This window comes from Petromyzon marinus, chromosome 9 (genome assembly GCF_048934315.1).
Source record: "Petromyzon marinus isolate PM22_M1 ecotype Great Lakes invasive population chromosome 9, UKy_Petmar_22M1.pri1.0, whole genome shotgun sequence".
NCBI lineage: Eukaryota > Metazoa > Chordata > Hyperoartia > Petromyzontiformes > Petromyzontidae > Petromyzon > Petromyzon marinus.
In genome coordinates this window covers 11,831,726-11,844,773 of record NC_133675.1, presented here as the reverse complement: position 1 = coordinate 11,844,773, position 13,048 = coordinate 11,831,726, and the positions used below count along the sequence as shown (strand labels likewise).

The 13,048-nt window shown below is 44.9% G+C and overlaps 1 protein-coding gene across 3 annotated transcripts in view; it reads left to right on the top strand.

Moving 5' to 3' along the window:
• The window catches only part of LOC116940518 (sodium-dependent phosphate transporter 2-like), a 79,825-nt gene that overhangs the window by 50,271 nt on the left and 16,506 nt on the right, over positions 1-13,048 (top strand). For all 3 annotated transcript variants that reach the window (XM_032950440.2, XM_032950438.2, XM_032950439.2), the window contains exons 3-8: positions 1,380-1,520; positions 4,435-4,520; positions 8,251-8,347; positions 8,885-9,004; positions 10,321-10,605; positions 12,295-12,670. In XM_032950440.2, the coding sequence (XP_032806331.1) occupies positions 1,380-1,520; positions 4,435-4,520; positions 8,251-8,347; positions 8,885-9,004; positions 10,321-10,605; positions 12,295-12,670 (1,105 nt within the window). The remainder of the gene's footprint in view (positions 1-1,379; positions 1,521-4,434; positions 4,521-8,250; positions 8,348-8,884; positions 9,005-10,320; positions 10,606-12,294; positions 12,671-13,048) is intronic.

Genomic DNA, 13,048 nt, shown 5'->3' with positions numbered 1-13,048 from the left:
TATAAGTGTAGACTGCACTTGTTTGTACTCTGACGTGCCCCGAATTCCGTGACTTATTCCCCGACTTGTTAATGTGTTGCTTCTCGCGGAGCGGAATGAATGGCGCACTTTTCCATAGCTCTCAGCGGCACGGGTTGAATGGGAACATACATTTCAGAGGCCGGTTAATTGTCAAAATTTGGATCGGAGCAAAAAAAAAAAACCAGCATACCTGCGTGCAACTCAAAAATGGCCAAACAAGCGTGGAGTGCAAGCTGACACGCAGGCTGGGCGTCACGTGCATGCAGGAGTCATGCGGAGCGAGTGTGATGGAAGAGGGGTGTCGGGTTCAGCTTGAGCTGGGAGGATGGGCGGCGGCGGCGGGGGGCGGGGGGACGTGTAGCTGAAATGGGAAGGTCAGAGGTAGACGAGTGTGGCAGGACGAGAGATAGGAAAAAATGGGGGAAGGACGGGAAGGACGAGATTATATTGAGCGGGAGAGAGAGTGGCAGCCAAGATAGGTGGAGACAGAGGGCAGAGAGAGAGGGTGGTAGAGAGGGCAGGGGGGGGTGTTGGAAAATCCGGGAAGGGGTTTGAGTATAAAGAGAGCGGCGTGGTGAGTTTTGAGAATGACAGAGGGAGTGACTGCAGAATAGACAGCGGTGGGTGAGGGGGTGTTGCGGTGGGGGGGCGGCGTGGATAGAGGAGCGAAGGATGGAGTGAGGGCTTACAAAGGCCACTGCAGTAAGATTGACGTCATGGATTCCTCATCAGCACACTCTATGCCTGCCAAGCAGCCCAAGCAGCCTGTGTTCCGGAGCTGCATGCAAAAGGAGTGCTCACGCTGACCAAAACATATTAATCGCTAAATTATTACTCCAACACTCTATTGTGATTCAGTATTCCTCAAGGCGGGGCTGGAAATGTGAAACCGCAAAAACGACGGGTGTGTAACCGTTTTTAAGGCAATGGCATTGTCCACTTGTTGTGACCTTGGGGGCTGAACATTAACTATAGAAATGTACAGTGCCTCTGAAACTCTTAAGATAGCACTAAGATAATGGATAAATTATTAAGTACAGATAATTAAGTTGGCAATGGAAAGGTCAATGACATATTTGTTCTTGTTTATGTGTGTACTTCCATCGCTGATCTGAGAGGTGATTAATGATGAAGATGCTATTATGGTGATCAGCAATGTAACATCAAGGGAACTAAGGCTCTGCAATATTTGCATATAACTTTTATTTACAGTTTATTCATCATTGACTTTCATGGTTCTCTTCCCCATACGTTTTTGTTGTATGCTCCCCTTTTAGATAAGGCCATGCCGCAGAGCCAATGACGATGCTATGATGATGGCTCAGAATGCCAACATGCTTGTTTGTTTACATTTACAGGCTCGGCAGCATGGCAGCTCATCGCTTCGTTTCTCAAGTTGCCCATCTCTGGAACGCACTGCATTGTGGGCGCGACCATCGGCTTCTCCCTGGTGGCCATCGGAACGCACAGTGTGCAGTGGTTTCAGCTCATCAAGATTGGTCAGCACGCCGCACCTACAACCCTTGCCTAAGATGGCTCTGTCACATTGTGCATTTCCGTGGAGGTCGCTGTTTTGTGAGTGAATTAGTAGCATCGATATAGTAACGCACACAACTGTCCAGTTGGTCATCCACACCATTTCAAATTGTTTCTTTATCTATACTTATAGACTTTCGGTTCCCGACAAATTTTATCACCTTGCACACCCCAATAAATATGCGCGTTTTAATATTTTCAAATCCTTTGACATCTCCTCATTCGGTGTAGAATAAGACGAATGGAGCTACATCTTTTTTACTCGGTACATTTATGTTTCACATTAATGTAATGAGTTCCCTAATGAATATAAGACCGAAACGGAAGGATTTCTCCACAACTCTGGCTGTCGTCTGATGAGGCTGGTTGTAATAACCGGCGACAAAACGTCACTCTCGAATTGTAAATGTTGTGGGTTTATACTCTCCCAATACACCCGTGTGCTCAACTAGTAACGTATTGCCATGTTTTGTTTACGTGACAAACCTTACTAATTGGCTGTGTCGGGTGGTGGTGGGTTTAATGACACACATGTACGCGATCTAACCCAAAAAAAAAAACCTCTTGTGGAGTTCCCTCTGCACCGATTAGAAGTTATGACAGCTGTCTTGCTTATAACCCTTTTAACGGCAGTTGCGCTACCGATTGAACTCTTACAAAAGTAAACTGTAAATGTGAAATTGCTCGATATGTGTACAGTAAGGTGTCGCGGAGCCGGCATACGTGACCTCCCGCGATTCATCCGTGCACCTTTCGATACTCGCACGGGATGGGAAGAGAGGAGTCAAATCCTCCCCGCGCCATCGCGCGAACGATGGGATTTGATGGCGTGTAACTGTAGTGTTTGCGCAAGAAACGGGTCCAAAAAAAAAATCTCGTGTTCTAATGTAGTGTCAATAATATAGTGTTAATAAGATGGTGTTGTTAATAATATAGTACCAATTATAATAGTGTCATAATAATATAATGTTGTGAATAATATAGTGTCAATAATAATATAGTGTTCCATCTGACCTGGATGCTACCGATGATTAGTCAATCATTTATCTACAGTACTGTACTTTATTAAACGTTGATGTACATTTCTATACATTTTATATACACTCTTACACTGTATATACAGTACTACACTCGTATACGCGAATTCACGCGGGGATACACAGAACTTAACCCCCGCCGCGTACTCTGAGACTGACTATCTTAAAAAATTATGTAGTGCGGTTATTAGTTTTTCCACTCTTAATGATCAGGTATGAATTATTATGCTCCCTGTAGCTTATAGCTAAAAGTTACGGAGCAATTTGTAATGGGTTCCCAAACCTGCCTTAGAAAGTGAGCATTGTAACGTTATATACTCGATTTTAATTGGTGGAAGTTCCTGTAAAATTATCCACTGCAACACTTGCAGTCATTATTAGACAGAGCCACTTCAATACATTTCCCTGCGTGAAGTGTAGTAAATGTATCTGGAGTTAATATTTCCTTGTACACGGGTTCTGTATTATAATCTAAAGCCGTATTGCTGTTGATTTACTCTGAAAACACAAATATCCCCTTATAGCCTTAACAGACTGTAGGAGCAAACAGACTGTAGGAGCAAGTGCTCCTACAGTCTGTGTGCTCCTACAGTCTGTTAAGCACCTAATGAAGGCCGGCAAGGCGCACGAGGGGGTGAGTGGCCATCATAATGCCCGGCCGCCTTTGTCTCCCCAGTGGCGATGTTTACACATCGCAGCAGGTACTTATTTGAGGCTGAGTCGACCTAGGGGAGGCCCAGGACCGGTTCAGATAATCGTCAGCGGTGTTGGCCATGAGCGGGAATCGAACCCGGGTGGCTACCGGACAAAGACGCGAAGAAAGACTAGCGCACACGCGCGCGTGCAAGCATTGTTGAGTAAATATTAGGACCTAACAGTCTTTTTCTATGGACACAGCCTTAATTGTCACTAGAAGCTGAAGGCTGTCCACAAATAGATTTAAACGAACAACAGTGATTAAAAAATATAGCTAATTCTGTTATTTATTGAGAGATACTTTATCGTCACGTAATGGATTACATTAGTATTTTTTTCTGTGACAGTGATTGGTGACTCAAGATTTAATTCACTCATTATATTTGTAGATTCAGTCAATATTTTGAAAGTTGATGATAATGATGATATCACGCACATTAAATATGTTCACGCTTATTGCATTGCCATGCCTAACAGCTACACATGAAGCACTTACAGAGGCACTTGCTACAAAGTTGAGTTACATTTATCAAGTGTTGCACCTTTTATAAATAACAATTATTTAATAATAATCTCTTTTATATAGCGCCTTTTATATTGAGGTATCTGAAAGTGCTATACATGGAAATGAAACTACACTCGCAAGTATAGATAATATCTAAGCGAAATAGAATGTAAAGCCATTGATCTCAAGCCCTTAAATATTCGTAACTGCTGCAGAAAAACAATTACGAAAGAGATGAACGTATCCAAAAAAAAGTTTGTTTTCTTGAATTTACAGGATGGTGCATTTGTGTAACTGATCAGTGTATATAATAGTTAGAAGGTGTGCGGTGGTTCGCACGCTGACCATGGCTGCCATCGGTGGCAATGCCCCACGTCGCCCTCCTTCACCCCACGTGACCCTACTTCACCAACACGGTGTAGCGTGGTTGAAGACAAACCTCTTGACAGATGCCTTCATCCAGCAGTGGATTGGGAAATGGCTCAATTTTTGTTCATTTAATTATTAAAATACTGTGGTATAATTGTAGAGCTATAAACAGTCATAGCTCACAAACGGCACGTGTCTCAATTAGATAAGCATATTTTAAGTGATCTTACCGATAAAATGGTAACCATGTGACCTATGATTGTTCTGCAGTTTCTTCTTGGTTCATATCACCACTGCTTTCGGGGATCATGTCTGCCCTTCTATTCTACCTGGTCCGTTACTTCATTCTGAACAAGGTAAGCAAGACATTCCTCGTGCCAAGGAAGTAATTACCGTCGGAGTTGACAATTTAAAAAGGCCTTAAAATTGTCAAAGACGACATTGCATGTTGTCCACTTGTCACAGTGCAGGCAAGGAACCCCATAACAAAAAACGAACATTTGTCAACTTTATCTTACAAGGGCCACTTGGTGATTCATTAGAAGGAAAACTATTAAATCTAATAATCTCTTTAAAATTAAAGACATGTAAGAAATAAGTTGGAAATTGATAACCTCTTGTTACCCACATGCTTAATTACCACGATCATCGCTATTGTTCAGCAATTCCCTAAGATGATTAAATTAACATTACTATTATTTGACAACCCGGACTCAAGCTGGTGCTTGCTTTATAATTCCCATGTACTTAATTGCTAAGCTTTTATGAATAAACCAGAAAATGTCTGAAATTTCACAGATTAATCCCCCCCCCCCAGTGACTCCGTATGCCCCTCTCAAAGCTTTTGCCGTCACAGTACCAACGTCGCAGTACCAACGTTTTGGGAAAAACGTCATTTGTTTCCTTCCTTAAGTTCGTCCATCTTCCTTCCAAAAAAATTATCCAGAAACGGATGATTAGTGGCAGTTACAGCCAACGTTTGTAACTGCGATTTGTAATCATGAACCTGCGACATTTCTGTAGCAGTTACAAGCGAGTCACTCAGCCATTTCAATGCTAAATTCTATGCTAATCCCATTGTCAAGGGGTGCCTCTGCGGATGTGTATGCCTTAACTTAGCTATTTCAATGCTAAATTCTATGCTAATTCCTTTTAACAATGGGTGCCTCTGCGGATGTGTATGCTTTAACTTTTAACATAGCTATTTCTGTGACCAGTCACAAGCTAATCATTCAGCCATTTCAATGCTAAATTTTATGCTAATCCCTTTGTCAAGGCTCTTTGTTCATCTCACACAGCTTAAAAGCCGTGATCTGAACGTGGCTCTCTCACTCCAGCGCTGTCCTACCAGACAGTCTCGCCCCCTTCACCTGATGAAGGCCGCTTGTGTTGTGGCCGAAACGTCGTGAGAATATTATTGTGTTATTTTATTTTATCAATTTATTATTTTATTCTCATTCTACGTGACTTTACCGAAAGAACCAAAGAAGATGAATCATTGCAGTCACGAAAGCTTTAAATCGAAATTTAAGGACTGTATTGTCTTGGTGTGGTCTTGAATTGTTGTTGTTTTGCTGCCTTGCCCGAACTTTTATTTAGTCTTGACAAATCTGCAGGAATGTATGCACGAGTGCAATTTTTGTACTTCCTTGCTATATCTATATTTATGTCGTTATTGACTCGCTTAATTCTTGTTTTACCTTAGTCTTGTATCCTTTCTTGTGTTATTTGTTGATGTAACGTACTGACCCGCCCTAACTGTGAAAAAGAGCCCCATAGCTCATCAGATTTCTCCAGTATAAATAAAGATTGTGATTCACACATGCACACACATTGTACAAGACAAAGATTCCCCCATGTAGCCTTTAACAGACTGTTAGGGCAAGTGCCGCTAGCTTATGAAGATCAGCATGGCGCAGGCGTGGGGGTGGGTGGCCAACACCACGCCCGGCTGCCTTTGTCTCACCAATGCTTATGTTTAGACACAGCAGCGTGATCTACTTTAAGGCTGAGTTGACCTAGGGGAGGTCCAGGACCTGTTTACATATTCAGCACTGTTGTTGGTCATGAACGAGAATTATGCTCCAGACTCCAGGTGCGTAGCGCCGTTGGGGGGGGGGGGGGGGGTGTGGGGAACAGTTCAGTCCCCTGGTTACACCGAGAGGGGGGTTTTGTCACAGGAGGTTACAGGCACCTGACCTTTTGGGCCTCCGGCACGTGCTTACATTGATTCTCTGTTCATGGTTCTTTGGTAAATTAATTGAAGGTGCAGGGGTTACCAGCTCACTCGCACCAAACTGTCCCTCCCCCATTAGCCCATTAGCCACCATGGTTTATGTGAGCACACAATTAGGTTAATCCGCTAACGTGTCTGCTTTTCTCCCATTGGCCTTATTCACAACAAAACAGTGTTACCATCTGGTACCACCAGGAAGTCGCAGTTTATTTTGTAAGACTACATGCACGTGTACTGACATTCAGATACGCATATGCACACAGATACTCGTAAAAATGCAATACGTAATCTTATACATACAAAATAAAGATCCTTTATATAGCCTACATAGACTGTTGGGGCAAATGATTTTAGCAAGCACCTACTAAGGCATAACACTGCACAAGGAGGTGATGTGGCTATTATTACACCCGGCGACGTTCATGTCCCCAGTGCTATACTATCTACCACATCAGGTACTCATTAAAGGCTGAGTTGACCTAAGGGAGGCCCTTAACCAGTTAAAATATCACCAGTCACACATGTTAGCTGTGGGCACGAATCCAACTAAGATCGTGCCAACCACTTTACCATAGCTCACCATCATATATATCCATAAAATACAAAGATATATTCACACAAATGCTCATGCATGTAGCTCAAATGTAAACTCTTAGGATGTTATACCTATTTCAAATATTCCATTGCATTAATGAGGTCGCCAAGCACAACACATGGTTAGTGTTGACTCGCAGAGCCCTGGGATGTGACATTGGCATCTCAGCGCTTTCAGAGTCTCCAGCCATCTACTTAATGCAAAGTCCCTGAGCACTGAGCACTTCTTAGAGATTCAAAGAAAGAAAAGGGGCAACTAATTTAGGGGGCTGTGTTTAATCTTCCAAAGGTTACCGATGTAAAACCGTTGAGGTGTCCATTCCCAGATTGTGCGAGCCATAGTTTTGATCACGAGGAAAGATGACGAATTCACGCACAATTTAAATTGCTTGCAGGTTTTGCGCACAATCAAATTCAAGTAACATGATTTCCCGTCGCTGTTGAAACGCGACTTTACATGTTAAACGATACAGCATTATTGATCAATTCGAGTTTGTGCTGTTAAAATAGATTTTATTCTCTTGGAATATGTTTTCTATCACATTTATACAACTTTGGTGGGGGGAGAGGATTTATTATTTGCAGTAAGAGGCATGGTGCATTATTTTGGCTTACCATTTGACTTATTCTGCAGACCAATAATAATTTGCTAAATGACAGAATGTAACACATTTGTATCTGTAAATGACATTAATGTTTGTATAATATAGTGTATCTCTTTGATTTTTTTTTAAAGCATGTGAATGTGAAAACTAGAAATTAGTTCACTTGAATTTCAACAAATTAGTTTTTTACTAGGAAAAAATTATCCCCCACATTATTACCCAAAAAATAAGAAAACCCAGGTTTTCTGCATTAGCTCAGAATTGGCGTGGTTTCATCCGCGGGCTCACATGCCCTCTGCCCGTGATGTGTGCACGCGTGTGTGTGTTTGTTCTACAGGTAGGGAGCGGTAGTGTAGCGGTTGGTGCACTGCGCTACAAACCTGGCGACCCGAGTTCGATTCCCGCTCTAGGCCAACACGGGTGACGGTTATCTGAACTGGTCCTGGGCCTCCCCTAGGTCGACTCAGCCTTAAATGAGTACCTGGTGCAGTGTGTAAACATCGCCACTGGGGAGACGAAGGCGGTTGGGCGTGGTGCTGGCCACCCACCCCCTCGTGTACCGTTCCGGTCTTCATTGGTGCTTGCTAACAGCACTTGCCCCAACAGTTTGTTAAGGCTATACAGGGGATCTTTGTTTCTCTTATTTTACAGGAGGATCCTCTCCCTAACGGTCTTCGTGCTCTGCCTGTCTTCTACGCTGCCACCATGGGCATCAATATCTTCTCGATCATGTACACCGGCGCCCCGCGTGCGTACCTTGCATGATCACGGTCCCACTTTCTCATGTGTGAATTTTGTGACCATATCCGGTGCACTGAGCCACCGGCTGATGATCACATGGCCGTAGGTTGATACCTCTTGAACACGAGCTGTGCTCTTGAGACTAAACAAATCTGGTCCAGTCAGGAAGAAATTAAATCTTGGCACTCTTGATGTGCTGAAATACATTTTCTTTTAGCATAAATGTCAAAACAGGTTTAATTCAGAATGAAAAATGTGGCATTGCTTTAAATGATGGCATACAGCATTAATCGTAAGAAATTGAAAACCTGCTGGACGTGAGGAATTAATACCCTTTGCATAATATTATGAATTTTAAATGTATTCCCTTAGATGTTAAAGCTGTACGCAGGCTCGTAAATGGGGCTTGTTTTGGGCTCCCGTGTGAAACGGTGCAGTGCGCGACCTTCGCATTCCCCCACCTCCTCGTGCTACTGAAACACGTGGTCATGTGATCACGTGGATGTCTCTTTTGCCTTCCCGCATTTTTCTTTTGGCTGCGCAGTTCTAGGTTTTCACTTCGTCCAGACGTGGATTATAGCGCTCATCACCGTTGGCATCTCTATCATCACTGGCATCCTCGTATGGTTCTGCGTCTGTCCCCGGATGAAGAAGAGGATAGAAAGTGAGGACTTAGTCGCTGCGCGACATAAACACGTGGTGCGAGAGAAGCCCCCTTCCACTCGTGTGAACATCCTTGTCGTGTTCTCCTCGGGCAATATGTAGTTTGCGTCGAGGATGATGACAAATCAAAGCAATTTACAGAGTAGGAGGAGGCGACGGCTGAGGCGACTGATACGAGAAAGGACGGACGGTGCTGTCAGCGATGTAAGTGTGGGGTTGAGGCGACGCGCATCAGGTAGCGGTATTTATCAAGTGACGACGTGTTTGTGAAAGGACGTGAAAGGGGGGATGTCGTTAATCAGGGTATTACTGTACCTGGAAAACTAAATAATTAGTATTGCAAACAAAACCAAACATCACAACAGAAATCTAAGCATCTTGGAAAAAGTTAAACCAACCTAACACTTTCTTTATATAAGAACTTTTGCATGCCAGAACATATTAAATTAATCGAACAATTAGTAAATACAGGTAATGAGCTTAATTCTATCCACTGGTTCCAGCTGGTTATTCTAATTGGCTAGAGAGGCCTGCATTTTGTTTGCCATCGCTCAAAAGCTGTGCTTATCTGCAGAAGACACTGTTGAGACAGCCCTTACCCACAACAACTACGGTAAGTGACTGCCTACAGTACATTGTGTTTATGACAACAATTACAAGTGAAAGAAAAATCTCGCTGCAAGGCTTCCTTATTGTTCCATAATTTGAGTTACAAAATTTCATCAATAGACAGCAGGAGGCCTTTTAGAGGCTGCACACTGAGACTTCGCATCCTCAGTGTGGAGCATGCATTGCATTTTCTCTTTATAAAATGTAAAGATTCAGTCCTGCAATTGCTTGCTCACATCACTATTGGCGTAAGGGCCTCCACTAGATGATATGTTATCCTACTCTTCCATGCTGGCCAAACGTCTTGGAGGAGGTGGCAGTACCCACACTTTACCCAACCACACGTGACCTACCGATTGACTAACTGTGGTGTACTAATTTAAACAGCTGGGTGGACAGAGTTGGTAGAATTTAGAAACTTGCCGACTTGCAATTGCTGCACCGGAAAATTAAATTGAACCGGCGACCTCCAAATTACAAGTCCAGTGTCCTAACCATTACCCCATGGCAGCGTCGCTGAAGTTTGAGTTCAATGTGTTTGTAGAATTCTTTGCATCTAGTCTGCAAAGAGATATTTGTGTGTTTGTGTGTGTATATATTTTTCTTTAAATTCCACAAAATGGAGACAACACCCTATTGCAGAGGCCCTGGTGTCCATCCCCCCCCCCATCAGCTCAGGGCACCACCTACTTGTCCGTGTGCACGCAGGAAAGAAAGCGGAGCAGGTACGGTTGCGTGCAGAGGGCAGCCCTGCACGTGTGGGCCGGGAGGTGGTCCAGAACCCCATGTTCGCCGATGACTCTTCTGAGGACCGGGACCACGAGGACGAGTCCTCCAAGCCGGCATTGCCCATGGCTCTGACCAACGGTGGTGCCACCGTGGTGCCCACCGAGGTGGCAGGTGCCACGGTGCCACTTCTCAGCCCATCCAGCGACCCTGGCAAAATCAAGGTGGATGGGAACGTTGGCAAAGCTGCTGCGGCTGGCGCTGATGGTAAATCATGCGCGGCAGTTAATTTAACATTTGAGTTACTTATATTGCAACGCACTTGTATTTTAATCACTATGGATAAATGTTTTTTTCTCTCTCTCGATTTTAAGAAATGTCTCGTATAAGTTTAGCCGACGGTTGTGTTTGTGGTCATAAGTTCAAGGACCGTTGGCCACTGTCACTGTTAAGGAGAGGGGGTGCCAGCTGCTCAGTATAGATTTTGAGGGGTAAATATGAGCTGCATTAGGGGATTCTTTGTGTTCTGGGAATGCGCATTATTTAGTTACGACTTGACTGCCAGATAGCAATTGTGTGTAAAACATTGCTCCTCAATAAAAGCTAAAACAATTCAGAAATGTAACACGCGAAACATTTTAATTTCACAGGATATTTTTGGTGAGCATGCAAATGCGTTGCTTGTTCAGCCTTCGCTCGAGCAATGTTCGTAGCCTCAAATCCATGCACGCCCTTCTCAGGCAGGCAAGCATGAAACTGCCGCTATAATGCATAGTGTCTGCACGAGCTCCTTATGCTCGCTGGGGCAGTGGTGGGAGGCGTGGGTGTTGCTGTAGCATAGAGCCTTCTTTCTGACAATAGGTTTTCCCCTGTTTTTCTGGCAACAAAACAGGTGTTGAGATGTTAAAACACAAAACTGAAACTTTTTACACGGAATCATGTCTGCATTAACCACAATACTTGTGGTCAGAATGCAACACAAAAAACATACTCTGATACTGATTGGTCCACACCAGAGACGGCTTTCTTGTTAGCCTCGTCTCAAAACGGTGTTAGACCAGAGGATGCCTTTGGTCAATCAGTTTCAAAGAGAATGCATTTTGTAAAAGGTTACAGTTTGGTGTTTTAACATGTCAAAACCTGTTTTGTTGCCAGAAAAAAGGGGAAAACCTATTCTCATATTTTGGTACTGGCAAAGGAGGTCCCAAGATGTCGCCTTCATTCTCCCGAGACCTGAAGTCTGTGATACTGCTGTCAACTGTCAGGGCAAACACATTTCACTCTGCAATGCCAGGGGTCCTGCAATGCAGAGACCATTGTGGACAGGGCCCGATCGTGCGCATGACCTGGCTGCGCCCGTGGGTGTGCACAGATTGTGTAAATTTTATCAAGGTTTTGGATCACCGGTTACCACTTCAGCATTAATGGTAATGCAATATTTGAACCCAAATCATTATTTTTCCAGCGGACCAAGGTGGCTTTCATTTGGTTTTGAGAATTCCCTTTCATATTCTTGGTTCTTTCGGTAAAGTCACGTTGAAGGGAAACAATAAAAAATACAAACCGCCACTTCTTTCAAATGTTTCTTGCCGTTGGTTTTCACACCTGATGACTGTGTTACAGTCGAAACGTCATGAGAATTTTATTGTTTTATATATATTTTATTGTTTCCCTTCAATGTGACTTTACCGAAAGAACCAAGAATATGAATCGCTGCAGTCACGAAAGCTTTAAATCAAAATTCCCTTTCACTTGTAGGATTCACTTAACCTGGTTTTGCTCAGCAAGCACAGGTCTACATGTGCAGAAGGGTAGAAGCCAGTGGCTGTAAGGCGTGGAGAGTTATGAAAGAAGCTTCGATAATTATCTGTGCCTGCGGGTGACGAAACCGATTTCATGCCGCGATTTGAGAACACCCACGCCGATGGGTGCCACCTTTTACCTCGCGCTTGCCAGGCACGTCCGGGCGCCCGGCCGCGCTGCCTATCCAGGTGGGTGACCTCTTCAAGAACGACGGCTACAGCCACTACCACACGGTGCACCAGGACTCGGGCATCTACCGTGACCTCCTACAGAAGCTGCACCTGGGCCCGGGCGGTGCCGGCTCCGCGGGAGGGGCGCCCGGGGCGGCCCAACCGACGCACCCGCACGGGGTGCACCACTCCGTCTCCCAGCCGCAACACCACCACCACCAGTACCGCTCGCTGCGCCGCAACAACAGCTACACCAGCTACACCGCCGCCATCTGCGGCGTGCCCATCCAGGCGCTGAGTCAGCCGGAGCCAGTCGCCGCCGCCGTCTCCACGGAGGACAGCTTGAAACTCGTGCCCAGGTGCGTGCGGCCCCCCCCCACCACGTAGCCTGCGAGCGGGCGTGGCACAGAGCGGCACGTACGAACATTGAATGCCTTTCACCCCATAAATAGCCAACCGCGCTCACCGGAGACGCGGAGGAAGGACAATATTTAGAAAAGCGAGCGGCACGACATGTCACGTGCTGCACCAAGCACCGCGCCGACGCTCCAGGCCACGTGCCGCACTAACCACGCGGCGCGGCCTCGTGTTCCCGTAAAGCGTGTCCCTGCCTTAAAGTGCAGTCACGCGAGCCGACGCGCTTTGCATTCCTCGCATGAGCCGAAAATCTCCTTGTACAGTATAATTGGCAAAGTTGTTCTCTTCGTCTGAACCAGAGCACTGAGACACCATAGCCG